The sequence below is a fragment of the Pieris brassicae genome, chromosome 4 (genome assembly GCF_905147105.1).
Source record: "Pieris brassicae chromosome 4, ilPieBrab1.1, whole genome shotgun sequence".
NCBI classification, from domain to species: Eukaryota; Metazoa; Arthropoda; class Insecta; order Lepidoptera; family Pieridae; genus Pieris; species Pieris brassicae.
Window position 1 is genome coordinate 20,436,924 of NC_059668.1, and position 24,156 is coordinate 20,461,079.

Sequence of the window (24,156 nt, forward strand, 5' to 3'; positions counted from 1 at the left end):
TTCAATTTTACGTATTAATAAGTTATACACAATAATCTACGTGTAACATATGACGAGCTAAGGCAATAAGGTAGCGGTCACCGACAATATACTCGTAAAATACATTATCATTCTAGTCTGATCTACTAGCGTTTCACTTTTCCCTCACCAATCACTCTTACGAATTAAAGGGATTCTTACAAAAGCTAGAGTCTGGCTAATGAAAGATAATTGAATTATTTGAAAACTTTCGGATTGTTTAAATATGAGTAAAACTATTATTAAACTACTATTAAAACTAAAAGTGGAGTTCGAGAGAGTTCTGCATGATATGAAAATTCCAAGAAAAAGAAGCTGAATTCTACCAAAAACAAGATTTTTTACGTGTGGTGTTGAATTTCTTAGGTTAGTATGATTTATTGTCTTGATACTTCATGCAATTACTCATTTTTATTTCTATTTTATATTTATTGCGAATAGTTAACAGGTATAATAGTCTAATCTTTGTTTTATATGATAGAATATTTCATTTCTTTCGCAGGAAATCTGGAGGATATAGGAGTCGATGCAATAGTGAGAACTATTGGTAAGCTCACTGATTTAGAGCAGAAAGATAGAATAAAATCCCAGAACTAGTACTTTAAAGAATTTCAATAGTTTTCCAGTAAATTTGAAAAAAAAATTGTGTGGTAATAACCTTTTCATTGTTTTTTCCAGGTGTAAGTGTAATATCAATACAATATAATATAAAAAAAGAAGAAGCAACAAGGTGTCTGGAGTACACCTGGAAAAAAACAACCTCATAAACCAATAGTGTCTCATTTGGACAATTTTGACATGTATGTATGACATGTATATTTGCAACAAAATTTATGAATTTTATATTGTTACAAAACAAGTTCCAACATTAATAACACGTTTGCTGGTATTATGAGAAAGCATTGGATTTACTGGATGTCAGGAAATTCTTTCCTGTATTGTTGGCTATGAATGGCTATGAATTTAAGAAAAAATGAATGTTCTTTGTTAATTGAGCACAATGACATATCCGCCTGGAGACATTACTAATTAAGATCTATATCGTTGAAACATGTTGAAAGAAAGCCATTAATTTATTTAGATGAAACTTATGTCCATAATAACTACAAGCCCAAAAAATCTTGGCAAGGTCCGTCTACAAATGGTGCTAATGAAAATATTTCATCTGGAAAAAAATACATAATTGTACAAGCAGGGTCGGAGAAAGGTCCTATGCCGAACTCACAATTAGTATTTAGCACTAAATCAAAAATGGCTGATTATCACCAAGATATGAATGCTGCTAACTTCAATAAGTGGTTAGAAGAAAAGCCTACCTAGCCTACCCTATGTAAATGAGCCCAGTATTATTGTTATGGACAATGCCAGTTACCATTTCGTTATAGTAAATAAAGTCCCTACAACACAGAATGGCAAACATGAGATAAGAGAATGGCTTACTTTGAATAATATTCAATTTGTAGAGTTCCATTCAATAGCAGAACTGCTATGTCTAGTAAAATGGTATAAATCAGAGCCAATATATGACGCCAATGAAATTTTAAAGCACAATGGTCATGCGGTATCGAGACTACCTCCATACCATTGTGCTCTAAATGCCATTGAGCTGGTATGGAGTCTGGCAGAATGCAGATTAGCAAATAAAAATATTAAATTGACTACAGAGCAAGCAAAATGTAACAGCAGAAGAGTGGAAGAAAATTACTAATCATGTTGTACATGTGGAAAATAAATGTAAAGATAGGGACAGGACTACAGAGGAACATTTAGAAAGTTTCATTATCAATGTAAGAGACAGTGATAACGGCAATGAGTCTGATGAATCTATGCATATTGATTTTTGGATTCTAATTTTGATTATTCAGAATAAAGTTGTGTTTTATAATAAATATAGTTTTAGTTTTCCATGCACTGCTAGTCATTTTAAGAATCAATAGTAAGACTAAATACATATAGTATTTAATTTCATAGAAATACAGTTACTATCAATGTAATAAATAATAAAATAAAATCAAGTAAGTTTAATCTACAAAATCAATCTTTTAGGGACACCCCTAAAAGATTGATTTTGTATATTAATTTTTTTTTAATTTGCCGCGCTTTTTCGTTATCTTCTTTCATTAGCCAGACTATATATTATTAGCTTACATTTTTAATTATAGCATTTTAATCAGTATAAAACACTATACAGATAAATTTGATTTTACAAAGACAGTTTAATTATTACATGGTAAAAATAGTATACCTATTTTGTTTTTGTATAAACTATATACTGCATGTATTCTTTTTTGAACACAGATAAGTAGTTTTGTAAAAAACTAATGTCATTAATGTCTTACTAGCCTGGCGAGGAATTCTATAATTCAATTATAAAAGAAAAAGTTTAGAGACACGTTAACCTTAAAAACAAACTGTTGGATACTCGTGAGATCTGATTTCGAGTAGCCTAGTAGTATTATTAAAATAGATCAGAATCACCATTTGCCATGATCAAGTATAACTTCACGGAGAATGGACGAGAATTAACAAAGCGTCCACTGCCTTCGGTACTAAATCCGGTACATTGTCCATTGTACAACTCAAATTCCATTAAATGAATGATTAGCGATGAATGTGAATTGATGTTGATAATGTAAGCGTAACAGAAGAATAAAGGTTATTTTAATGTATGATATATAAACAAATTAATTAAGCTATGTTTTTTATATAATTTTTTATAACGTTTTCTTTATTTAACAAAAACAACATGCACTCGGCATTTTAGTTGTTTTTTAAACTCCTTCCAGTTTGTACACAATTGTTACGGACAACGAACGATGTTGTTCTAGGAAACGGCTGGCAGGTGTGCAGGTAGCGGAATGGTCGGTCGATCCCTTTTACCAGCGTGTAGTTTAGGTTTAGTTTTAAGTTATTATTTGTATACCTTTACATAGATTTACGCAGCTGTGCCGGACGAACGTTAGTTATAAGCTTGCTTCGCTTTATAATTGTTTGACCATCAATAATGTTCAACAAAAAAACGGAACATTTACAACTCCACTTCGAGTTTCATTTCGATATTAGCGTCGGTGGTTCAGATCGAGACATCGTACGCTTATAACAATTAAAATGAAATGGAAGTCAGGGAGGTTCTTTTTGATCTCATGTGTGATCAAAAATAAATGATGCATTAGTATGAGGTCTCAAATTATAACTAGCATTAAGAGTCGGTAAATTTATTATAAAAACGTAAAGATATTCAATAAATTTAATCAAAACCTTCCGATGGTGGTGGAGGTGTAACATCGATATTCCCTTCTGTTTGAGCAAATTGTTGATAATCCCACGGTAGCATATCGGATCCCTCACGCGGTGCTAAAATTGAAAACAGAGCTTTATTAATATGAATGTAAAGTGTAGCTTCAGTACCATTAACATCCACAATACGTAAAATAGAACGTAACACAACAGTGGCGATAGTCATGATTTGAAACTAAACTTATGCTTTAGCAAATATATAACAAAATTTTGTTCTATATAAATAGAACAGAGTCCAAACCATTAGGAGGCTCGCCTGATGGTGTGATACCGCCGCCATGAATACTCTCAATACAGCGGGCTCGCGAGTGCCTTACCATCCTTTTAAGAATTAATACGCTACTTTCTTAAAGCACCCTAAGTCGAATTAGTTGAGAAATACTTCACTGGGCAGCTAGTTCCACATAGTGGTGGTGCGTAGCAAAAACTGCCCTAAAACGCTCAGTTGTGGAAAGACGGACGTCGAGGTGATACGGGTGGAATTTCGTATTGTCTCGACGTCGCATGATTAAACTCAGCTGCAGGTATTAATCCGAATAACTCCTCTGAACACTTTCCATTGTAAATGCCGTAGAAGATGCAGAGTGACCCCACATCTCTACGCCAACACAACACCAAGGGATCAAGACGACGTAACTTTGAATAATATGCAATATGCGCCTAAATTTACTGAGTATATCGTATTGACGTATACGAATACTTACATATTACTGTTTATGCATGCGTGTATATGTTTAGTAGAACGTACCACGAGAAATCAAAGAAAAGGTAACGGCATGGATAAGTAGACATTGGGCTAACAAGATGAGTACGTAAGCACTAATTGGTTCCCAAAATTATTCCCTGCCCTCTGCATACGTAACATTTTAAAGATCTTTAAATTGATTAACAAAATATTAACGAATATACGCCAGAATTGTATCTGTCCTATAACGGCGTATAGAACTTCAAAAAATTATAAAGTAGACATGCAACCTGTGTCGGCCTCTGATGGTTCGGGCATTTTCATGTAGCTCTTTGGTTTGTTACAAGGAATGCAAGGTTTCTGCACATTTTCATCAACTTGATACACCTATAATAAAACCACAATGACTGTATAGCACCAGTTAATATAATGATACTATTATAAGATAAAAATAAGCCTCAAACGATAAACTAGGTAACCTTTCCATCAGTTCCTAGTGCTGTAGATGTACTATGGGGCATATTAGTTATTATCATTCCTGTTGGTCCTCTAGGTAACGTAGAAGAGGGAACCATTGTATGAGATCCTCCGCAGTAACGACGGCAGATATGAGCCCTGTAACACAGCACATCTTAGTTTATTAAAATTACGAATAAGTTTATGTTTAAACTTTCTTAACCTTTCATCTATCGGGTGGCGTATTGGTTGACCAGGATAGCAAATATAGTCTCCGCTTTCCTTTGGTTTTGATTCGCCTTCAGCACCGATCGTAGGAGGCCGTTTAGATGTTTTAAATCCAGGAAGTATAGGTATTTTGTTCACTTCCTCAATATTCATATTAGCTGGGGTGGAACAAGATAAACAGTTTGAATCACGAAACAGTTTTCTAGATACTGCAGCCGATCGCGGTTCTCCTACAATGTCCAACATCGAACGAATTCTATTTCCAAGTTTGTCTAAGTTATTCTGTATGTCATCGCGTAAACTCATTACTTGGACTATATCAGCTTTTTCGTGAAGCTCACGAAGCAAATCGTCTATGGCTTTCTGAAAAAAGAAGACTTTTCTACAACTTACGTCTTAGTTTGAAAGCATATTAGCGACAGATCTTATTAATATCTTTCAAGAATTTAGCTAAAACAAGATATTATGCCACGAGTTCGGGATTGCTGTTGACTTAATTACAATCAAAAGAAATGCGCTATCGTTTTTTATTTTCCCATGCCTTCGCCTGTCAAGTACGGTTTCATTCCTTTATGTTAAAACAATAACACTAACTTGCCAAATAATCTCTTGATTATTGAATTTATCGTAAGCTGAACCAATTCGTTTTTCAAAGTCTCCACGCACAGCGTTAAATTGTTGTAGAGTTACAAGACCATTCAAAGCCCCGAGGCCAGCTTTATCACGAAGTGCATCAGCAACTTCATCTCGATCCGATTTTGTTTCACGAAGCATCTCTATTTGCTTTAACAAGCCCTATAAAATATTTAAATGTTATATACAAACCCTGACCGACAAATAAGTATAATTATATTATATTTATTTATAATCTTTTCTTATATTTATTTTTTCTTAAAATTGTTTTGTTTTTGTTTTAAAGGCAAAAGGTAATACAATATAAGGAGGTAAACTAATTTCAAATCGATAAGATAGGATAAATTGTATGTCTGTAAAACTTAATATATTTACTTGTAAATCGAAAGCTATAGAGTCCTGATATTCTTGCAACTCTTTTTGCTTCGTGTGAGTGCTATCGAAGTCAACTTGTAAATCAGTGAAATGGGCATTTAACTCAGCAACGGCTGTTTAGGAAGAAATTAGTATTTGTTATATGTTTTAAGGACAATCTCAAATAAATGCTCTATAGTTTCCAACATATGCAAATGTCGAAAACTGTCGATTTAGATCAAACTCGGACACGTTAAGCTCGTAGCCGTGTCTTTATTTAGGAAACCAAAATTAAATTTATCTAACCCACTGTATCGCCACCGGAGTTAGCCATAGATTCGGCCATAGTTTCCAGTCCTGATTCTAGATCATGCTGCATTTGGGTTAATTGCTCTTGGTAGTTCGTCATCTGTATTTTAAAAGGATTATTGCATATAATAAGTTAAGACATTGACTATATTATTATTTATATATCATTACTTGTGATGAGAGGTTAGTATCCATGATGTTGATTTGTTCTACATATTTTGATACAATTGATTCTAATTCATCCATACGATCTCCAAGGTCTAGAGCTTTATTTAATTTTCCTTCTAAAATAGTGTTTAGAAAATTAATATAATAATACAAACATTGAATTATTATTGACTCTGGTATTTCGTACTTGCCTATTTTGCTTGCAGTTTTATAAGCTTGCTCAGCATTTGATACAGTTTTAGTTGTAATATTACCCACAGCCTTTAAAATTCCATCAGTCAACTCTTTCAATGCATTTCTACAACACGTAATTTTGAGTTGATAAAAAGTATAAACAGTGAATTAATTAATATTAATACTACTACTAACTCTAGATCTTCAGACGTTATTAAATTTTGTTTTAACTTGGACTGTTTTAATTCAATTTCTATTGCTTCTTCTGCAGATCTTGGAGGTATTACTTCTTGTTCATCTACTGTAGATTCTGGTAAAGGCATCGTTGTAGTTGATATCATAACCATCGATGGCCGCGTCGATGTTTCTCGAGATTTTCCAGATTTAGAAGATTTAGATGATTTCGAAGATTTTGTTGTACGTGACGGTTTTTCAGACACTTGCTTAGTTTGTGTTTCTAGCATCTTAAAAAAGGAAAATAAAAACGCTTCTCTGATAAGATGTTTCAAATTTAATACAACTTTATAAATACTTGTTAAACTGTTTCATATCATATTCCTAGTATGCGTACAAAAACACAAGTAGTGTGCAATATTTACAAACCTGGTCATCGATAAAATCTAAGTTGACTCCTTTTCTTGCCGCTAAATCAGTAACTAGTGAAATCATGTACTGGAGAGTTTTCTCTGCAGCTTCTAAACGCGCTGATAGTTGGAGAGCAGCCATTGCATCAGTTAAAGAAGCCCCACGTCTTAGCTCTTGCATGAGTTCGGCATTTTCAAGAAACTCAGCTTTTCCCGTAGCGCCAAATTTATGTTGGATCTCGCGCACAGCTGTAGCTAATTCTTCGAACTGCCCTTGAGTTACTACAGAAATTTCAGACGATTTTCTTTGCCTTCCTATACAATTTGAATCGAAATTAATTTCTCCACTTTATTTTTCATAAATGGTTGTAAAGAATATTACCTCTTCCTCTAGCTTTGGATTCATCCGAAGGTACACGTTCAACTACAAATTATAACAATAGTCAATTATAAGGTTTCTATTAAAATTACTTTAATTTACTCCACTTACCAACTAATAGTTTTTCATATTGAACTTCTGAAAAATATGTCAACCATTAATAAGACCAGATAATCAACATCTATTATATTTTTATAACTTTATTTTGTTTACCCATTGTATCTAAGGAAGCCATTGGGACAGGGGTTTTGATGTCTTCTTCGTGTGAATCAGCTCTCTGCAAGTTACAAACATAAGCTGTTATAACTACTTTTATCAAAATAGAAGTTTTACATTGAATGAAAACACCGTTTAACTGGATTGAAGCTATGTATTATTATTATAAACGTATAATTATTTACATAACTTTAAATTTAAACCTGCTTTACGAGCACGACGCGAAACGTCGAAAAAACTTAAATTTAAAATTATGTAAATAATTATAAGTTTATAATAATAATACATAGCTTCAATCTGGTTAAAAGTTGTTTTCTTTTTATGTGTAAAAGCTATGTTAACAAAAGGTAATACTAGAAGTTATACATTTAAAATAAATTATAATCAGAATTACCTTAGCAGACCAAACAGACCACAAAATAACTTACCAATGAAACCGATGTGAATAAGTGAAGTATATGTCACCTATATAAAAACAATGAAAATAAAATTTTCAATGGGACTAGGCCTGAAACGAAAGAAAAAAAACAAAAATTGTCTGAAGTTGCACCTGGTGTATAATTCTAATCTCTCGTTCTCTTTGTTCTTCAATGGTTTGCAGCATGTTGAATAAATCCTGTTATAAATTTTGTTTAAATCACAGATTTATTTTAATTATTATTCAATTATATTTCAAATACTAGGTCAAGCTAAAAATTAAATATACCTTCTTTCTTTTATCTTCACTTGAGGTAGACTTTGAAGTTGATTTGGTTCTAGACGAAGATGATTTTTCCGTAGACGTCTTTAAAGAAGAAGATGGCTCTGTACTACTTTTAGTAGATGTTGTGGTTTTAGTAGGGTCTGAAGTGGTTTTGCTTGATGAGGTCTGAGTTGGATCGGAAGTGGTTTTGCTTGATGACGTCTGAGTTGGATCGGAAGTGGTTTTGCTTGATGAAGACTGAGTTGGATCAGAAGTAGTCTTGCTTGATGAGGATTGAGTTGGATCTGAGGTAGTTTTATCAGATGAAGTTTTAGTGGGATCAGAACTAGTTTTGCTCGATAATGACTGCGTTGGATCCGAAGTTGTTTTGCTAGATGAAGTCTTGGTAGGGTCAGAGGTAGATTTACTTGACGATGACTGCGTGGGATCAGACGTGGTTTTACTTGAAGAAGTTTTCGTGGGATCTGAAGTCGTTTTACTGGATGATGACTCTGTGGGTTCAGAAGTAGTTTTGCTTGTAGAAGTTTTCGTGGGATCTGAAGTCGTTTTACTGGAAGAAGTCTTAGTGGGATCCGAAGACGTTTTAGCAGACGATGTAGTAGTCAGTTCTGAGGATAGTTTAGTTGATGAAGTAGGCATTTTTGAAGTTGTCGATTGTCCACTAATACTTTTTACTGCAGAAGGCTGAGTTTTGGTAGATGATGATTTCAATAAAACTTTTTTAACGTTTCCTTTTCCAGATGGTGATTGGATTCTCTTCTTCTTTTTAACGTTGGCTTTTATTTTTACTTCTCTTATAGACAAGCTAGATTCCGATGGAACTAGTATCGGTGCAACCAAGCTCACGCGTCTCTCGAGCAATCTTAATTGTCTTGCAAGAATAAATAAAATCGTTTGAATAAGTTTGAAGTGTATGGTATTAGTCTAAAAAAAGTAATTTATAGTTATTATTCTAATACTGTTATTTGAAAATTATCTATAATGAATATTATGTTTGTAATTTCTTACCTCGCGTTCGCCAAACGCAGAGTCGATCATTTCTCTTACACTCATTATGCTGCTGTTGGACATGTTTTTTAAAAGTAAAAATAATAAAAGTTACTATAATACTTTAAAAGTTAGTATAATAAAAGTTACTATAATACTTTTATACAACTTAATACGTTAACAGCCCTCTTGAATTTATAAAATTGTTTCTATGAAAGACAAAGTCAAAATGTTTTTTTTTTTGAATAAGGATTTGTATATGAAATTAGACACAAAAGAGTAACGAATTGATATTGAATTTTAGGACTGAAAATGTAATTTAAGGTCATGCTGAAGATTGGCTAACTAAACTAATCACAGATAAGAAAATATATGATTTGGGAGATCTTAAATGTTTATAGTTTTCCTTTTTAATTAAATTTGTTTGAATAGAAATAAAATATAATTAATTGCTGAAAGAAAATACATTCGTTGCATTGAAAACAAAACTAAAAAAATAATATGAAACTTAGCATTTATTTTATTTATAGTGTTGGTAATATTTACAGTTTTTTTTCAAATAATGTATACAAATTAAACTTGGTCAAAAACAGGGCGTAAATTATAATAATTTAGAAATTAATCCATCGAATTTTTGTCTATATACACGTTGTATGGAACATGTGCATTCCAGTCAAATTTACTACTTATATAAGAAAGCAGATTTTACACAAGATAAAAGTTTAAAACTGAAATTAAATTCACTAGCTATATAAATATGAAACTACTTATCTATTTCAAAGTGAGCTAACCCTTAAAATAATTAGGCACGATTCCGACAGTCATTTGAGCGCGATTTTTCACAAGCGGGCGCTTCAAGGGGTGAAGGCGAGGCATTTGTGGGCACAACCTCAGAACCCGCATTTTGACTAGAGATTGTCTGCATAGCAGATTGTGTCGGTTTGGATAGTTCAATGCGTATCACTTTCAAACTTTGTGGGGCCCGATCCCCAATCACTCCTTTAACTGAGTGTTTATCTTTGTTTCTTACTTTATTATCTTGACTTAACAGGACTGCTAATGGTGGTATATAAGCATGTGGTTCATAGTTGTCGTCGACATAGTCTTCAGGGTTCCACGTAACTGTTGTCGTCGGTTTGGGTGTTTCAGTTGAATATTTTGAGGTAGTCGCTCGGTGAGTGACGGGTGACAAAGTTGCTTTCGTTTTCTTATTTGATCCTTCAATAGAAGAAATGGTTGCAGTTTCGGAAACGGTAAAAATTTGTCTATTTTTATTAGATCGAGTCTTGCGCCGTGCTTGGAGTTTCGGTACATCCAAAAAGAATGGATCAAATATGGAATCCGTTTCTTTATAGTCGTCATAATTAATGGCCACTATTGGCTTAACAGCACTAACTACATTTCCGACAGTATAATTCAACCGTTTTCCATTGCTATCGCTCACAGATGCACTAGCAGTGACTATAACTCGTGGTGGGCTTTTTGGCTTCAGCGGAGGTCGTTTCGTTTCTGCGATTGGTGCTACAGACCGAGCTGATAAAGAAGATTGTTCCTCTGGACTAGAATCCTCACTTCGTTTTCGGTCATAATAGAAAGGGTTAAATGGCAACGGGTGTTGTGATGGTAATGATGAAGGATACGGTTTAGGTTGCTGATTTATAGATATTTCATGGCGATCAGGCACTTGTGGTGACGGCCCGGGTCTTAATAATTGATTTCGGGGATCCAAAGTTGTTGCTCGAAATGGGGCAGGTTGGGGCCGTTGCACAAAAGGAACTGGGCGTGATGCTGTTGGTCGAGGGACCGTCCTTGATGACTCATATTGAAAGTGATCGAATTGTTGCGAGGGAGCGTGTGTTATGTAAACACCATCTGCTGGACGAAAACTTTGTCTTTGGAAAGATATAGCTTCAGAACCAGGTCCCCGATGTCGATAGATAAATTCCTGAGGCGAGAGTAATGAGGGATCCAAAGTCGATGAGGGGTTAAAAGTTGGTGCCACCGTTGAATATGAAGGAGGTGATATTGATGACAGTTTGGGAGAAGATGATATAATGTGTGGTATCGGCGAATGGCTAGTTGATGCTAAAGTTGTACTAGATTGTGGACGTTTTGTAGTCGTAGATGTAGTCGTAATTGGTTCTCGAGTTGTTGTTGAAAGCAGGTGAGAATAATCATCTTCGTATTCTTCATCTATTCCTTCTTCGTATTCTGAAATATAAAAAAAAACAATTAAACGATAATGAAATACGTTACGACATATTATATATATATATTATACATAAAATACGGAAAAAGTATTAGTTTGTCATGTAAGATTCCCTAGGAAATGTAATAAATGTATTTATATATGTTCAGCACAACCCAAATTGGTCATAGTGAAATGGAAATCCCTATGTCAATCATTAAGGCCAAATTATTAAAAGTTAGGGGTTTCCATTTTCCGATAAACAATTTGAGTTGGGAAGAAATGTAAACTAAGATTTTCTTTATAAATACCTTCTTCTTCCTTTACTGTAGTCGTTTGCGAAGGTCTATAATTATTATGATGTGTATGTTCATCTTTGTTCACTTCCTGTAGTGGATCTTCGGTTGAGTCTATTGTTTCTGTCGTTTGATTTTGCGTTTTATCTGAGTAAGTCGATGAATCTTTTGAATACGGATCAGTCTCCGTACTCGTTTTGGTTTGTTTATTCGATTCGGTCACAATGGGGTTTGGTTCTGGTGGTATAATAGGTGGTGCTGTACTTCCATATAATTCTAAATTTAAACTGTAAAATTTTTCAGACTTAGTGCAGTCAACTTCATCGACTCTTTCGCATACGCGTGTTTCCTGAAATCATAATCAATAAGGATGATACAAATATATGTTATATAGAAATTTGGCAAGAGCATCTTAAGCACTGTTTTGCTTCAGACAGAAGAGCTTTTCTTGGCATCATTCTCAAACAATTACAATTGTTTTATATGGAAACCAGACAAAAAAAAAGGACGCCGCTAAATTTAAAAAAAAAACGCGTACTTATGAACGCGCGTTAGAAGTTATACTTCTTTGGCGTAAAAAGATAAAAATCTTTTTAAAATTTTTATCTTTCGCCGTATTCTACGTTTGTAGAACAAACTACACTAACAATAGAAAAAATAGTATTTAATACATTGAAAGTTAACGCATTATCTAGTAAAATAAAGTTTATTTTGATATCACAAAAAAATACCTAATTATAGAAATTAAATTAAAATATTGACTATGTTCAGGGTGTCGTTTTTTTTTATAACGGTGTGCGCTCGCATCGAAAAAGTTTATTCTCATCATTTTTCCCTAACCAAGTACATCCATCATGCTAAACTTAAACCACTGAATTAATATTAATAATCGATACCAATATAGAAAATTTACAAGATACCTCAAGTTGCCCCAGTTCTACCAACTTTAGAAAACTAAAAAATAATTATTACCTGATCAAAAACGGTACCATTTAGGCAAAGGAACTTGATATCCATAGGCTCATCTTGTTGTCCCACCGTACACACGTGAAACATTTGACAAGATGTTTCTAAGTCTGCGTAATATCCACCAATTACTTTGCCAGTACATGTGAAATTCGTTTCAGGGAGATTATCGAAGTCCAAATACTGAAACAGTAATTGTTTATAAATTTATGTGATTCGCGTAAATGCATGAGGCGCTCGCTAATCTATCGCCACTTAAAACGTGCTCAAGCATGGAAACAGGGGTCTATGCGTTCAAGAGAAGGGTTGGTGATCTATCCCAGCAAGTACTGGACCCGATATCCGCTAGCGTATGCCCATCTGTAAAAGTGTATGGCTCGGTCTGTGAAGGATACTTGCTGTGTCAAATATCTTCACAAACCAATGGGCGTGGAGAGGCAGACGCAACAGGCGCATCGCTGTCGAAAAGCGGATAAGGCTGCTGTTGCCGCATCCCGCCTAAGGCGATTGTTGGTAGCGCCTTAAGGTTTTAGTGTGTATGCACAATCGCGAAACCCACATAAGCCTCTCGCACTAAGCAGTCGCGCCGCGGTAGGGTAAAGCAAAGAAAAAAGTAGCAAAAAACACGATATAATTATAAGGGCTATTGACTTGATGTGCTAATTTCTATGGTTGGTTGAGCACTGGTATATTGTTCAAGTTTATCGTCACACCTCCTGGTGCTTGCATGGACTTGGTTCAGTGTTTTAGGGACTCCCTGACTCGCATTGGGTATTGTATTTTTATTTCTGGCTGTCTACAGAGCTAGTAATTGTATTTATTCATCGTAAACTTTAAACTATTTAGAACTTATTACTATGCATTAGTCGCAATGCGTGTTGTAACATCGATGTGATCGATGCAATTTTGTAAAAAATACTGTTATATATATATACAGCAACTATTTTTATTTCATATAGTTTATTTTCAAATAATTTACACGTTGTACATGTATCGTACTCCAAATTTTCTCACAAATTGAATGTAATTCTTTGAGAAATAATGTATTTATGAAACGAACTACAGATACTACCTTGGTCACACCGCGTTCGAGACAACCTACGTATATAATCACTTCAATAATAATAAAAATACCCTGTACTAATAACGTGGGAGTAGAAGATTTCTACAGTTTGCTGTAATTATAATTAGTTGTTATCAGAATCATACTAGTTACGAATTCTATTTTGTTAATGATAATATCTATACGTACATAAGTTACTATATACCTCCGACGACAATAAATTCGGGGAATTAGCTAAAGAAATTATGCAATAAAAAAATGATTCGAATATAGCATGTTTAATGTACAAAATAATCGTAACTTGTAATCGTGATGGACCATGATTTATTTTAGATTTTACATGGAATACCTCTACTTAAAAGTTTGCGTCATAGCAAATACATACCCCAGGTTGTATGGATCTTGATATCCGGAATTCGTTTTGAAATACAAAAAGCAGCAACCACAACCAAACTGAAATTGTAAACATGATATATAAGTATAACGTGAAACATAAATAAGACAGAGGAGCTTCAACCTTTTTAGCTCTGGCCCTCAAATTTCTGTATCTGTTCCATGATCATTTGTCAAACTAATAGGCAACTGGATGATCAGCCTCCTGTGCCTGACGCCTTCAACTGTTGGGGACTAAGGCAAGCCGGTAAGGTGAAATGCGCATATAGAAAGAAAAATCAATTTGTGCTCAGTTGGGGATCGAACATATGACCTCAGGGATGAGAGTCGCACGCTGAAGCCACTAGGCCATTAATGCTCATAAAATTAAGCTTCTCTAAATCCCCCGCAATTTAAAAAGGTGTAGAAAAGTGAGATCAAACAACAAAATAACCTACCTGTACAAGGAAGCTTACAAAATTTGATAATTAATTTTTATATTTTTTAGGGAATGTTACTCTTGTTAGCGGTAGTTGATCTAGTTCTTAGAGTAGGAATTTACTATAATTTACTCCACTGATTTTACGTGAACTGTATGTCAAACTTGTACAAAGGAATAGCCCGTGCGCATGTGTCACAACCTCTTTTATAATCACAACGTCCCTCCTCCGACTCGACCATCCCAGTTCCGAGAGATGGTCGAGTCAATTCGTAACAATTCGTAAACAACCGAACGAGTCAAATGAATAACTATTGCACATGCGCACTTGTAGCATATTCATAAGAATATGTTTCATAAAAATGTTTAGAATTTAATTAAATAAATATTAGAAGCTAACACTCTTTATTAGTATATTATTTGATATGGTAATTGAAGGTGTAAAACGTACCTTGTAGGGCAGAGGCGGTACGCACCATATGAGCGCCGCCTGCCGATAGCCGGCCCTGCCGCCGCATCTGAAATTCCAATAATAATAATTAATATAAACACAGAAGCACACTACGACTAATAAAATCCTAACAATATTCCTTTATGCTAAAATATATCCGGGAAAATAAGATTGGGCTGGCCAAACGAAGCCGGAAAAGACTGGCAGACTATTGGCAAAGTGACATCTAATAAGTCTTCCCAAGAGTGGTCCTTATTCACAGGCGTAACTATTATATACATATAATATAATAATATACATTTGAAATGGAACAGGATTTGGAAATAAAATTGCTTTATTATTTATTCTACATAGCGTCGTCTTCATAGTCTTTTTTTGGGGTGCGACTCAAAGACTCGGGTTGAAGAAATTTAATAAGCCTAAATTTATTAAAAACCAAATATTATAATCGTACATTTGAAACGCCTGTTAAAATATAAGCAGCAATAACCGGTATTACCTTAAACCAAATTGTATAAAACCGCCTCATATTTTAGTTACTAAAACTTGAATGGGTACAATAAAATATTTCTAGTTATATAACGTTATTCCCAGAGGTATTCGTAAGAGCAGTTTAATCTTTTAATACGATTCAGAGATGGCGCTTTACATATATATTTGAGTGGTTTGATTGTTGAATTATAACTTAGTTCTGTAGAGCAGGAAAACATTTTTAGGATATTTGCTAATACATAACCCAACCACGGAATATGTTACTAGGCGTATATCAGTGTTTATACGTAGGTGTACATCGATATATTACAACTTTGTACATTGTAACTTAAGAGAACAATAGTTTGAAATATTCTCAGGCGCATCATCAATTCAACAATAGTATTTCGACATTTATATACACAAATAATTGTATTCGAGGGTTCCTTACACCACATTTCACAAGAGCGGTTAACTATTACAATGAAAATTGATCCATGTTTTACGAAGTTAATAGCTTAGGAAGTAGGTTGTAATTGCCTCAACTTTAAGCTATGGTATGTACTGTCATTTGAAATATATATATATAGTTTGGCAATGAAGTGAAAGAAGTACTTACATATATTTATGTAAACTGTGGTCAAAAGTTAGAACAAATTGTGTATCTACATTGTTAAATGCTTAACAACCAAGTGATATTATATATAGATATTTCTCGCAAGTCTCTGGCAGTGTGAATGTCTATGGCTATCACATAAAGACTCCTACCTTCTCCTACGTTCTTAAAAATATGATTGCGAATCTTATACATTTGCTTTTATTGAATAAAATATAGTAAAACTGTTAGAAAATCCATAATTTCTTGAATGTATGTGAGTACTGCACATTCAAATATTTTTTTTAACTGATAAGAACGTTTTGTTTTAGTTAGTTAATTATTTTCGTAACTGCGAGAGAGTATAAAGATACTATCTCATCAGCTAAACACGACGGCGACGATATAACAAATAAGGACTGAAGAAGTGAATACAAGGCCAATCGACTACATTTAGCGCATGGACCAAGATCCGGCGTTGATGAAAGTTTACCTGAGCCATTCCAAGTGGTCGGAAACCAGTGGGTCGGCCTAGGTACCGCTGGATAGACAGAGTGGAAGAACCTGATGCAGCTGAAAGCTGGCAATTAGCGGGAGGTGTCAAAAGGTGTCTTGGAAAGAGCCAGCTGAGCAGTAAGACAGTGAAAAGTTAAATATTAGTAAATATTTGTTTTGTAAATTCACTGTAACCTCATGAAAGCTGTATAAAAATCCTTCATTCATGATTATGCTTTCAATGTACTGTTAACTCGAAATATTTGTGGTAACGCAATGAAAAATCTGTTACGATATTAAAGTTTATAATAAACTGCGAGGCGTGGTCGGACTTGTACCAGTGGACCGGCAAGAAACTGGAGCACTTTGACAATCGCTTATTAGGGTAAGAGTAAATCGTTACGCTACACTTGTTTCCTAATAATATTGAACACTATATTTATTGGGTTACGAAATACACGTTGATAAATACAGTATACTAACAACTTGTAAAAGCGCTGCAGCTGTGTACTGTCTTAGGCTGAGATAGAGGCTCAGCGCGAACTATGAATATGTCTAATGTGTTACGTATAAAGATTTAGGGTCTCGAGTGCGATGATAAGGATAAGGAAACCTAAAAGGGGTTTTGGAATTGAGAGGGCATTTATGCCTCTGTTCTAGGTGTAGGTAGGAGTGGTATGCCTGAATTAAATGTTCTACGTAGTCGGTCCCAAAGTTCTGTCATAAATGGAAACAATAATAAAAACAAAAGTAGTATCAGTTTTTAATAAGTGATATAACAATTTATGAAACATAAATTAAGAAATAGAACTCCCTTATTTTTAATACAGGCCCTTAAACGCCGGAACCAGTCGTCTATCGCAGCATGTCGATTTCAGTTACTGCTTTTTTTAAAGATTTAAACCTGCTGCATCTCTCTTAGACCTGCCACACTTTATAGAAGGCCAATCCTCATGTCTAATTAAGTGGATGTTTTTGACGCTCAAACCAGGCTTAAGTGGTCTTGGCTTGGCGCAGACTCCTGTACACAAAACCGTCTCTTGGTACACTTTTGCACTGGTTTTGACCCCCTTTTCGCAAAAATAAACCTCCGTTGCCCCGTAATAGGACACTCTCTACCAGACGATTACTGATGATGGATGATGTCCGTGTTGCACGCTCGGAACTTTATTTCCAGCTTCTTCAGAACGCCTAGTGTACACTCTATCATTCTGTTTATTGTACTTCTCTTTATTATGGAAAAATGTTTCGTCCGTAAAGAGGATATCGCGGTGTTGGTTTTTCGCGTACCGCTTTCACAACACCCGCGATCTCTTAAGTCTTACTGCTTCTGGACGAGCATTAATTAAGTATGTGCCCACTTTTTTTGTTGTATGCTCGCAGACCGAGATCTTCATTTAAAATCTTTTTTACTGTTTTCCTACTGACACCCATCTGCAAAACTATCAACTTCTGTTTTCGGACAGGATTTATTGCTATCCGCGCCTTGATAGCTTCGATTACTGCTGGTGTTCTTGCGGTGCGTGGCCGGCCAGTTCTTTTATTGTCCTCAACACTGGATACTTCATTGTACCTATGAATAATATTATGGTACACAAACCTAAGCGTTATATTCAAATGTTTGAGCAACTTGAAAATGGTACTCGGTGAGTGCCCACAGCGTTGCAACGTAACAACAGCTGTTCGGTTTTCTTTCAACGTCCACTCCATCGCGAAAAAATACGGAAAGTGATTGTTTTTTTGTTTTAAAGTAGTAGTAAAACATTTAAAAATAAAATGTAATAATTTTGTTATAAAATCACGTTCGAAATTTATAAAATAACGTGCCAGTGGCAGAACTTTGGGACCAATTACGTTATTTAAAACAGATTTAATAGGCAAGTAGGTAATCACCTATCTGTGCCTCACACAAGCAAACTTTACGCACCATACGAACGAGTGTTTTTTGCGTGAGAAAGAAATGACCCTCGGCCCTTCAAATAAATCAAGCGATTAGGCCAACTCCGCTCATGTGCCTTGAACGAGTCTACTAAAAGTGTATTTGCTAACTTAAACTACTTGATTCAAGAACCTTATTGAGATATCAAGTTTTTGGAGAGCCAACTGACGTGGTCTTTCTTCGACACTCTTAACATTTGTCACCTGAGAACTTAGATATAAAAAAACAATATCTCAAGGTAAAAACACGAAATCGTGCTAAAGCATTTCCAATATGTAGTAGTTATGAGAATTTAAGCAAATCAGAAGCTACGACAATACAATTGTATTGAATAGCCGACCGATGCCTTGTAACGGAACGTCCGTTATGTCAGCAGACGAATGTCGGTCAGTGTGTTACAGCGTTTAAGTCACAGAGTAAAAACTATTGACCGAATGCCAGGCGCAAATAGGTGTTATGATACATTATTGCTATTGTTATATTGATATACATAGAACTTATTTATATATGTTTTAATTAATTTTATAATAGAATAAACCAGATTTGCATACCTAGCACAAGTCTAACTTACGTTAATTACAGATTCTTAATTTCGAAGTACTTCGCTTTTAAATTAAATTAATTATAATATAATATAATATAATATAATATAATATAATATAATATAATATAATATAATATAATATAATATAATATAATATAATATAATATAATATAATATAATATAATATAATATAATATAATATAATATAATATAATATAATATAATATAATATAAATTCACTAGAAACGTAACTTAACTAAAAACAAAGAAAATATATTTTCAATTATCGATAATAAACGATTATAAAACACATTGAAAATATTTAAAAAACGATTCAACGACTACAATCTACAACATCAAATTAATATCGATTAAAAATCGATCGTTACTTCCGTTAAGTCCAACAAAGCCTTAACAGATGTTATGATATGAGACCAACGATCACATAACATCTTAAATTTAGATTACATAACACGGACCAAAAAATCGTTCACCTAGATTTTATTAATATGGAATATTATATAGACTTATCAGATTAATGTTTTATTCGATTCCGATTTCATTTGTTCAACGTTAAATTTCAGTTTTTTTTTTTTGCTTTTTGTCTATTAATATACTTACTTATATTTTTTGTTTCATACATATTGTTTATCTATGTAATCTGTTTTGGCTATGTATATTGTCTAATTGTTTCGTATTATAATATGTATGTTTAGCTGTAAGATTACTAATAATAAATAAATAAAGAGGATCTGGAAAGTGTTTAATCCAGATGTTAATTCCCGGCAAAACATTAACTAATTTCAATTGGAGCGGATTCTTCTGAGATTCTGTTCAAACATTAGGCCCAGTACAGACACTTTTAAGACAAATATAATTAAATTTTTTATGGCCTGTTTTCATTATTTTCTATTTGAAAGACAAATTATAAATGTTTAAATAATTTAAGATTACAAGGATAGAACAGAATTAACCTTGTCTTTTGTTAACATAGCTGTTACACATTAAGAAAAAACACTTTTAAAGCACGCAAGCAGCAGAAAAGCACGCGAAACGTCGGAAAAAAATTTAAAATTTAGAATTATGTAAATAGTTATAAGTTTTTTTAATAATAATACATAGCTTCAATCCGTTCGAAAAGTGTTTTTCTTAGTATTAACCTTGCCTTTTAAAATATTTCGTAAGTGAATTCGTAACAAATACTAAAGTATCATGTAACATGAAAAACAATGGGCCGCCCACGTTTAGGACAATTACGCTTATTGTGACCTATGGCGGTAAGATATCAGAGCTTTATTAGGCTAAGGGCAATGTTCATTTACAATTTAACGGCTGCTTATAAATGTAGTCTGTTTAAATTCAAATTAAATGTACAGGTTAAAAAATAAAATTTTCACTTTAGAAAAAGGTTTTCTTGGATTAGTAATAAAATGACGTTAGTGTTAGTTGATTTTTGATGTTGAATGAATTACGCAAATTGAATGTTAGTATTGAACTCCTACTAATTCTTAAAATATAATAATACATTTTATTATGTGTCGTAAATCAAATCAAATTATTAAGATTCATTAATATCATAGTTTTATCAAAAACTTAAATGCTTCTAAAATACATTTTAGAAGCATTTAACTAAAAACATTAAACAAAATATGTTAATATGCATTTGTCGCGCTTCTATCAAGGCCATGTATAAACTAATGTAGTTTTTGTATATTCTGAGAAATAAATAAATGACAAGCAAAATGGCAGCTTTCTTTGTATTCTAAAATCAAGGTGATAACAAGCATAGTGGTGATAGTTATTTTGTATTTATTTCACACTTAGTTCCACAAAAGTAGTTGAATTTTTTTAACTGACCGTTTAAATTTAAAGTGTGTGAACTTGGGGTTAAATGTTCTCAAATACTGATTCACGTTCCGATTGTGCTTATCACTTGTCGCAGTCGCCTACGCCCGAGCATTGTTAGTTCATATGGCCGCAGGAATTTTAGTAAATCATCTTGTTACGACATAAACTTTATAAGGAAAACGGAAAGTTTGGCGAGTCTATTTTTAATATATGAAACCTAATTATACTTTAGTCTTTCTTAGTTAAGTTTAAGGTATTTAACGATCCTTACAACAAGAAAAATCATTCTGAATAATATATAATTTATAAAGAAATACAAATAAATAAATCAGTGGCGCTACAACCTTTTTAGGTCTAGGCCTCAGATTTTTGTATCTATTTCATGATCATTTATCAATCTTATATGCAAGTAGGTTATCAGACTCCTGTGCCTGACACATGCCGTCGACTTTGGGTTTCAAGCCGGTTTCCTCAATTATTTCCTTCACCGTTCGAGCAATGGTGAAATGCGCACATAGTAATCCGTTAGTGCCCAGCTGGGGAACGAACCTACGACCTCAGGGATAAGAGTCGCACGCTTTAACCACTAGGCCAAGACTGCTGCATAATTTATTAATACTAATAAAATATAATCGAACTAGTGACTATATAGAAAGCCAGTCATCTTTCAGATTAAGAAAACGTCACCACGCTTTTTCCCATTACTTTTATTGTGAACTAATTCGCATACAAAAGCTAATAAATTAGAAATTATATATGAAAGTGTTGTTAATGTTAGAGTCAACACTTGCGCATGATTTGAAGGAACCAGAACATTCCGTAGATACTATGACGAATGCATACAATAAGTATTATTGCATTGGGATGGATGTTATTCACAAGTCACGTGTTTACATCGTGACACCTGCAACAGGATTTGCCACATTTAGTTCTAAATAATATAACGTAGGTGAAAGTGTTTTTTTTCTGATACAAGATTGAATGCGTTTTATTACTGTAATACTTGAAGGTCAACTTTACAAAAATAATGTTGAACAACATGTTCAGAAACATCATTCTGTTCTGTCTGAATTTGCTGTATAAACAAAAAGTTGTTAAATAAATAGTCATAGGTACCAACGCTATTTACTTAAATTATACATAATTTATTCAATACCTTCGACGACAATATAGTCGAATTAGCTAGAGAAAATATTAAAAAATTAAATACTTCAAGGCCAACTCATTGGAAACCTCGTTACAGCAAAAGACCGTGTGGCCATCTATGAGGAGTAAGGAAGTTGTGAGTTGGTTTCGATGGGCGTAAGGGCCTCAGATCGAGAGTTAGCTAATTATAAATGCTATCAAAATCAAACCCACGTTTTAATCCATTGTGTTTCAACCCATATAAAGTTAGTATTATGATAAATAAAATAATAATATTAAACAATCACCATGGAAAACCTTTGCTATAGGTTCGACTGGCACAGTTCAGCGACAAAACCATTCCTCGCTTCCTCCCGCAGATTATTAGTCTTTTGATTATTTGCCGGAGAGTAAGTATGAGAAAGAAGAAATATTAATGGATAGAAAAAGGTTTTCGGGTATTTTTGCAAAAATTACTTAATTTTATAATCGTTTTATAATATAACTTATTCCTTTTCCTTCCCTTTTCGATTCCTTTAAGGTCTCTGCAGTTAGGCTATGGAATTCACTTCCCGTCCCTATTCGCTTAGCTCCTTCTCTATCTTCCTTTAAATTTCTTCTGTACAAACATAACCTGTGCACATCGTATCACTAACTTTCTTCCCAACTACTAACTGACGTGAGACTTATCTTAAATTATCGTGATTTATGTGTCTTTTTACTTACTATTTTTAATATATCATCTTTTTAGTTTAGTTTGTTTTTTTTTTGTTCCCGTTTAGTTTTGTCTTAATAACTGTGTATAACACGTATTTTTTCACAGTACTTTACTCACAGTGGTTGCCTGGAAGAGATCGCTCGAAAGCGATAAGGCCGCCAGTTACCATCATTTTGATTTAATTAAGTAATTTTTTTGCATTTTCTGTAGTGTAACGAAGTGTTAATAAATAAATAAATAATATTATTAGTTAGTTTTGGCCATCTCTCGCTTTAATCGGCAGCTCATGTCTGAGGGTCGTGGTCAGCAACGCAGCATCTAGAGCGGACTATCGGACCACCGGCGGCCCAGAGCCTCTCTTGTGATAGTGTATAGTTTTGATCAGTCATCAGATCAGATTAGTTCTTTCACTTGATCTGTCCATCTGGTTGGTTGGCCAAGTGATGAAGTGTGACCAACCACGATTAGTTTCTCCAAGTTCTCACCGCCTCTGTGCATTGTATGGTCGTAATAAGATACAATTCGCTCTAGGCATTTTGGCCATACATAAGCTGTAAGTAAATAAATTAATAGGACCTAACTGTTCTAGGTTAAAGTTGAACAAGTGGGTAGACGCAACGTTAAGCTATGATTTAAGCAGGAAGTTAATTGTTAGCAACGTGGGCGAGGAGTGCGTAATATTAATTGTTAAGTACTGTCCTGTCTGCCGCCTCCAAGAATTCCTTATTTCCTTTCATTGGCGTTTTTGTCGTCTACTACGGATGTCGCATCCTTGAAATATAATCGAGAAATGGTATTTGTCAGTAAATATGTTTATAAGTGAAGATCTGCTCTTTTTATATAGCGCGGAGTTTATGTACGTTGTCTAAGTACTTGCCTTTGTTAACGTTCTCTCGAGCTCTAACTTGAAAATCGTTAGAAGTCGAACCAAATATGCCAGGTATAACTAAAATACTTGACTAAACAAGAGAGAGAAGAGAGACCTCGCGGATAATAGATAATATGATTATAAGTGTTATAGACGTATAAATATATATATACTTATTTAGGCAAAAACACTTAGTCATATTGAAGATATAAATTTATCGTAAAGTGTTACACTGCCTATGTCATTGTCGAATTGCGATAATTACGTCTTTTAACTTATTAAGCGTCAATTAATCAAAGATACGTTATGTCATTTATTGTGGTTGTTATAATGAGAAGTTATGCTTTTTGACAAATGACAGTTGACACTTGATTCATGTTTGTACTCCTATAACTAATTTTGGTTTTTATTTCTCTACTTCGTCAAAATCTTTTCTTGAAATATCAAGAGAAATAAGATATTATCCTATCCAGCTCACGCAAGTTTTTATAACAAAAATATTTATGTTATGTTAGTAGTTTATAGAGATGTCAATAAATTAGAGGTAAGTCTATATAACGTTTATTTTTCATTGCTTCATATTTTAC

The 24,156-nt window shown here is 33.8% G+C and overlaps 2 protein-coding genes and 1 long non-coding RNA gene across 9 annotated transcripts in view; 1 reads left to right on the plus strand and 2 right to left on the minus strand.

Moving 5' to 3' along the window:
• Positions 1-27: 27 nt before the first annotated feature.
• LOC123708433 lies at positions 28-1,900 on the plus strand. Its single transcript, XR_006753603.1, has 3 exons — positions 28-384; positions 521-565; positions 697-1,900. It is a non-coding gene; the product is annotated as an uncharacterized LOC123708433 (long non-coding RNA).
• Positions 1,901-3,251: 1,351 nt separating this feature from the next.
• On the minus strand, positions 3,252-9,391 carry LOC123708897 (cell wall protein DAN4-like). Of its 5 annotated transcripts, XM_045659897.1 has the most exons (18): positions 9,331-9,380; positions 9,213-9,286; positions 8,208-9,128; positions 8,052-8,117; positions 7,499-7,562; positions 7,397-7,423; positions 7,289-7,330; positions 6,926-7,221; positions 6,518-6,786; positions 6,340-6,446; positions 6,152-6,264; positions 5,978-6,080; positions 5,693-5,805; positions 5,279-5,479; positions 4,680-5,047; positions 4,480-4,615; positions 4,291-4,387; positions 3,252-3,372 (listed from the first exon to the last, which is right to left on the minus strand). In XM_045659897.1, the coding sequence occupies exons 2-18, from the start codon at positions 9,273-9,275 to the stop codon at positions 3,266-3,268; spliced, it is 3,093 nt and encodes a 1,030-aa protein (XP_045515853.1). In that variant the 5' UTR covers positions 9,276-9,286; positions 9,331-9,380; the 3' UTR covers positions 3,252-3,265. The 5 variants fall into 5 exon arrangements, with proteins under 5 accessions (XP_045515853.1, XP_045515854.1, XP_045515852.1 ...); XM_045659898.1 differs by having other exon boundaries at positions 7,397-7,420; positions 9,213-9,391; XM_045659896.1 differs by having other exon boundaries at positions 9,213-9,391.
• Positions 9,392-9,697: 306 nt separating this feature from the next.
• LOC123708764 (flocculation protein FLO11-like) overlaps positions 9,698-24,156 on the minus strand; it is a 50,235-nt gene continuing 35,776 nt past the window's right edge. For all 3 annotated transcript variants that reach the window (XM_045659636.1, XM_045659635.1, XM_045659634.1), the window contains exons 3-7: positions 14,967-15,033; positions 14,090-14,157; positions 12,648-12,824; positions 11,691-12,024; positions 9,698-11,402 (exon numbers count right to left, since the gene is read on the minus strand). In XM_045659636.1, coding sequence (XP_045515592.1) covers positions 9,994-11,402; positions 11,691-12,024; positions 12,648-12,824; positions 14,090-14,157; positions 14,967-15,033 — 2,055 coding nt within the window. In that variant the 3' untranslated portion in view covers positions 9,698-9,993. The remainder of the gene's footprint in view (positions 11,403-11,690; positions 12,025-12,647; positions 12,825-14,089; positions 14,158-14,966; positions 15,034-24,156) is intronic.

Coding starts and splice junctions, on each gene's coding strand:
- LOC123708897 (XM_045659896.1), bottom strand. CDS start 9,275: ATGTCCAACAGCAGCATAATGAGTGTAAGAGAAATGATCGACTCTGCG. Junction 7,563..8,051: donor AGATTAGAATTATACACCAG/GTGCAACTTCAG, acceptor TGTAACTTGCAG/AGAGCTGATTCACACGAAGA. Junction 4,388..4,479: donor CACTAGGAACTGATGGAAAG/GTTACCTAGTTT, acceptor GTTTTATTATAG/GTGTATCAAGTTGATGAAAA.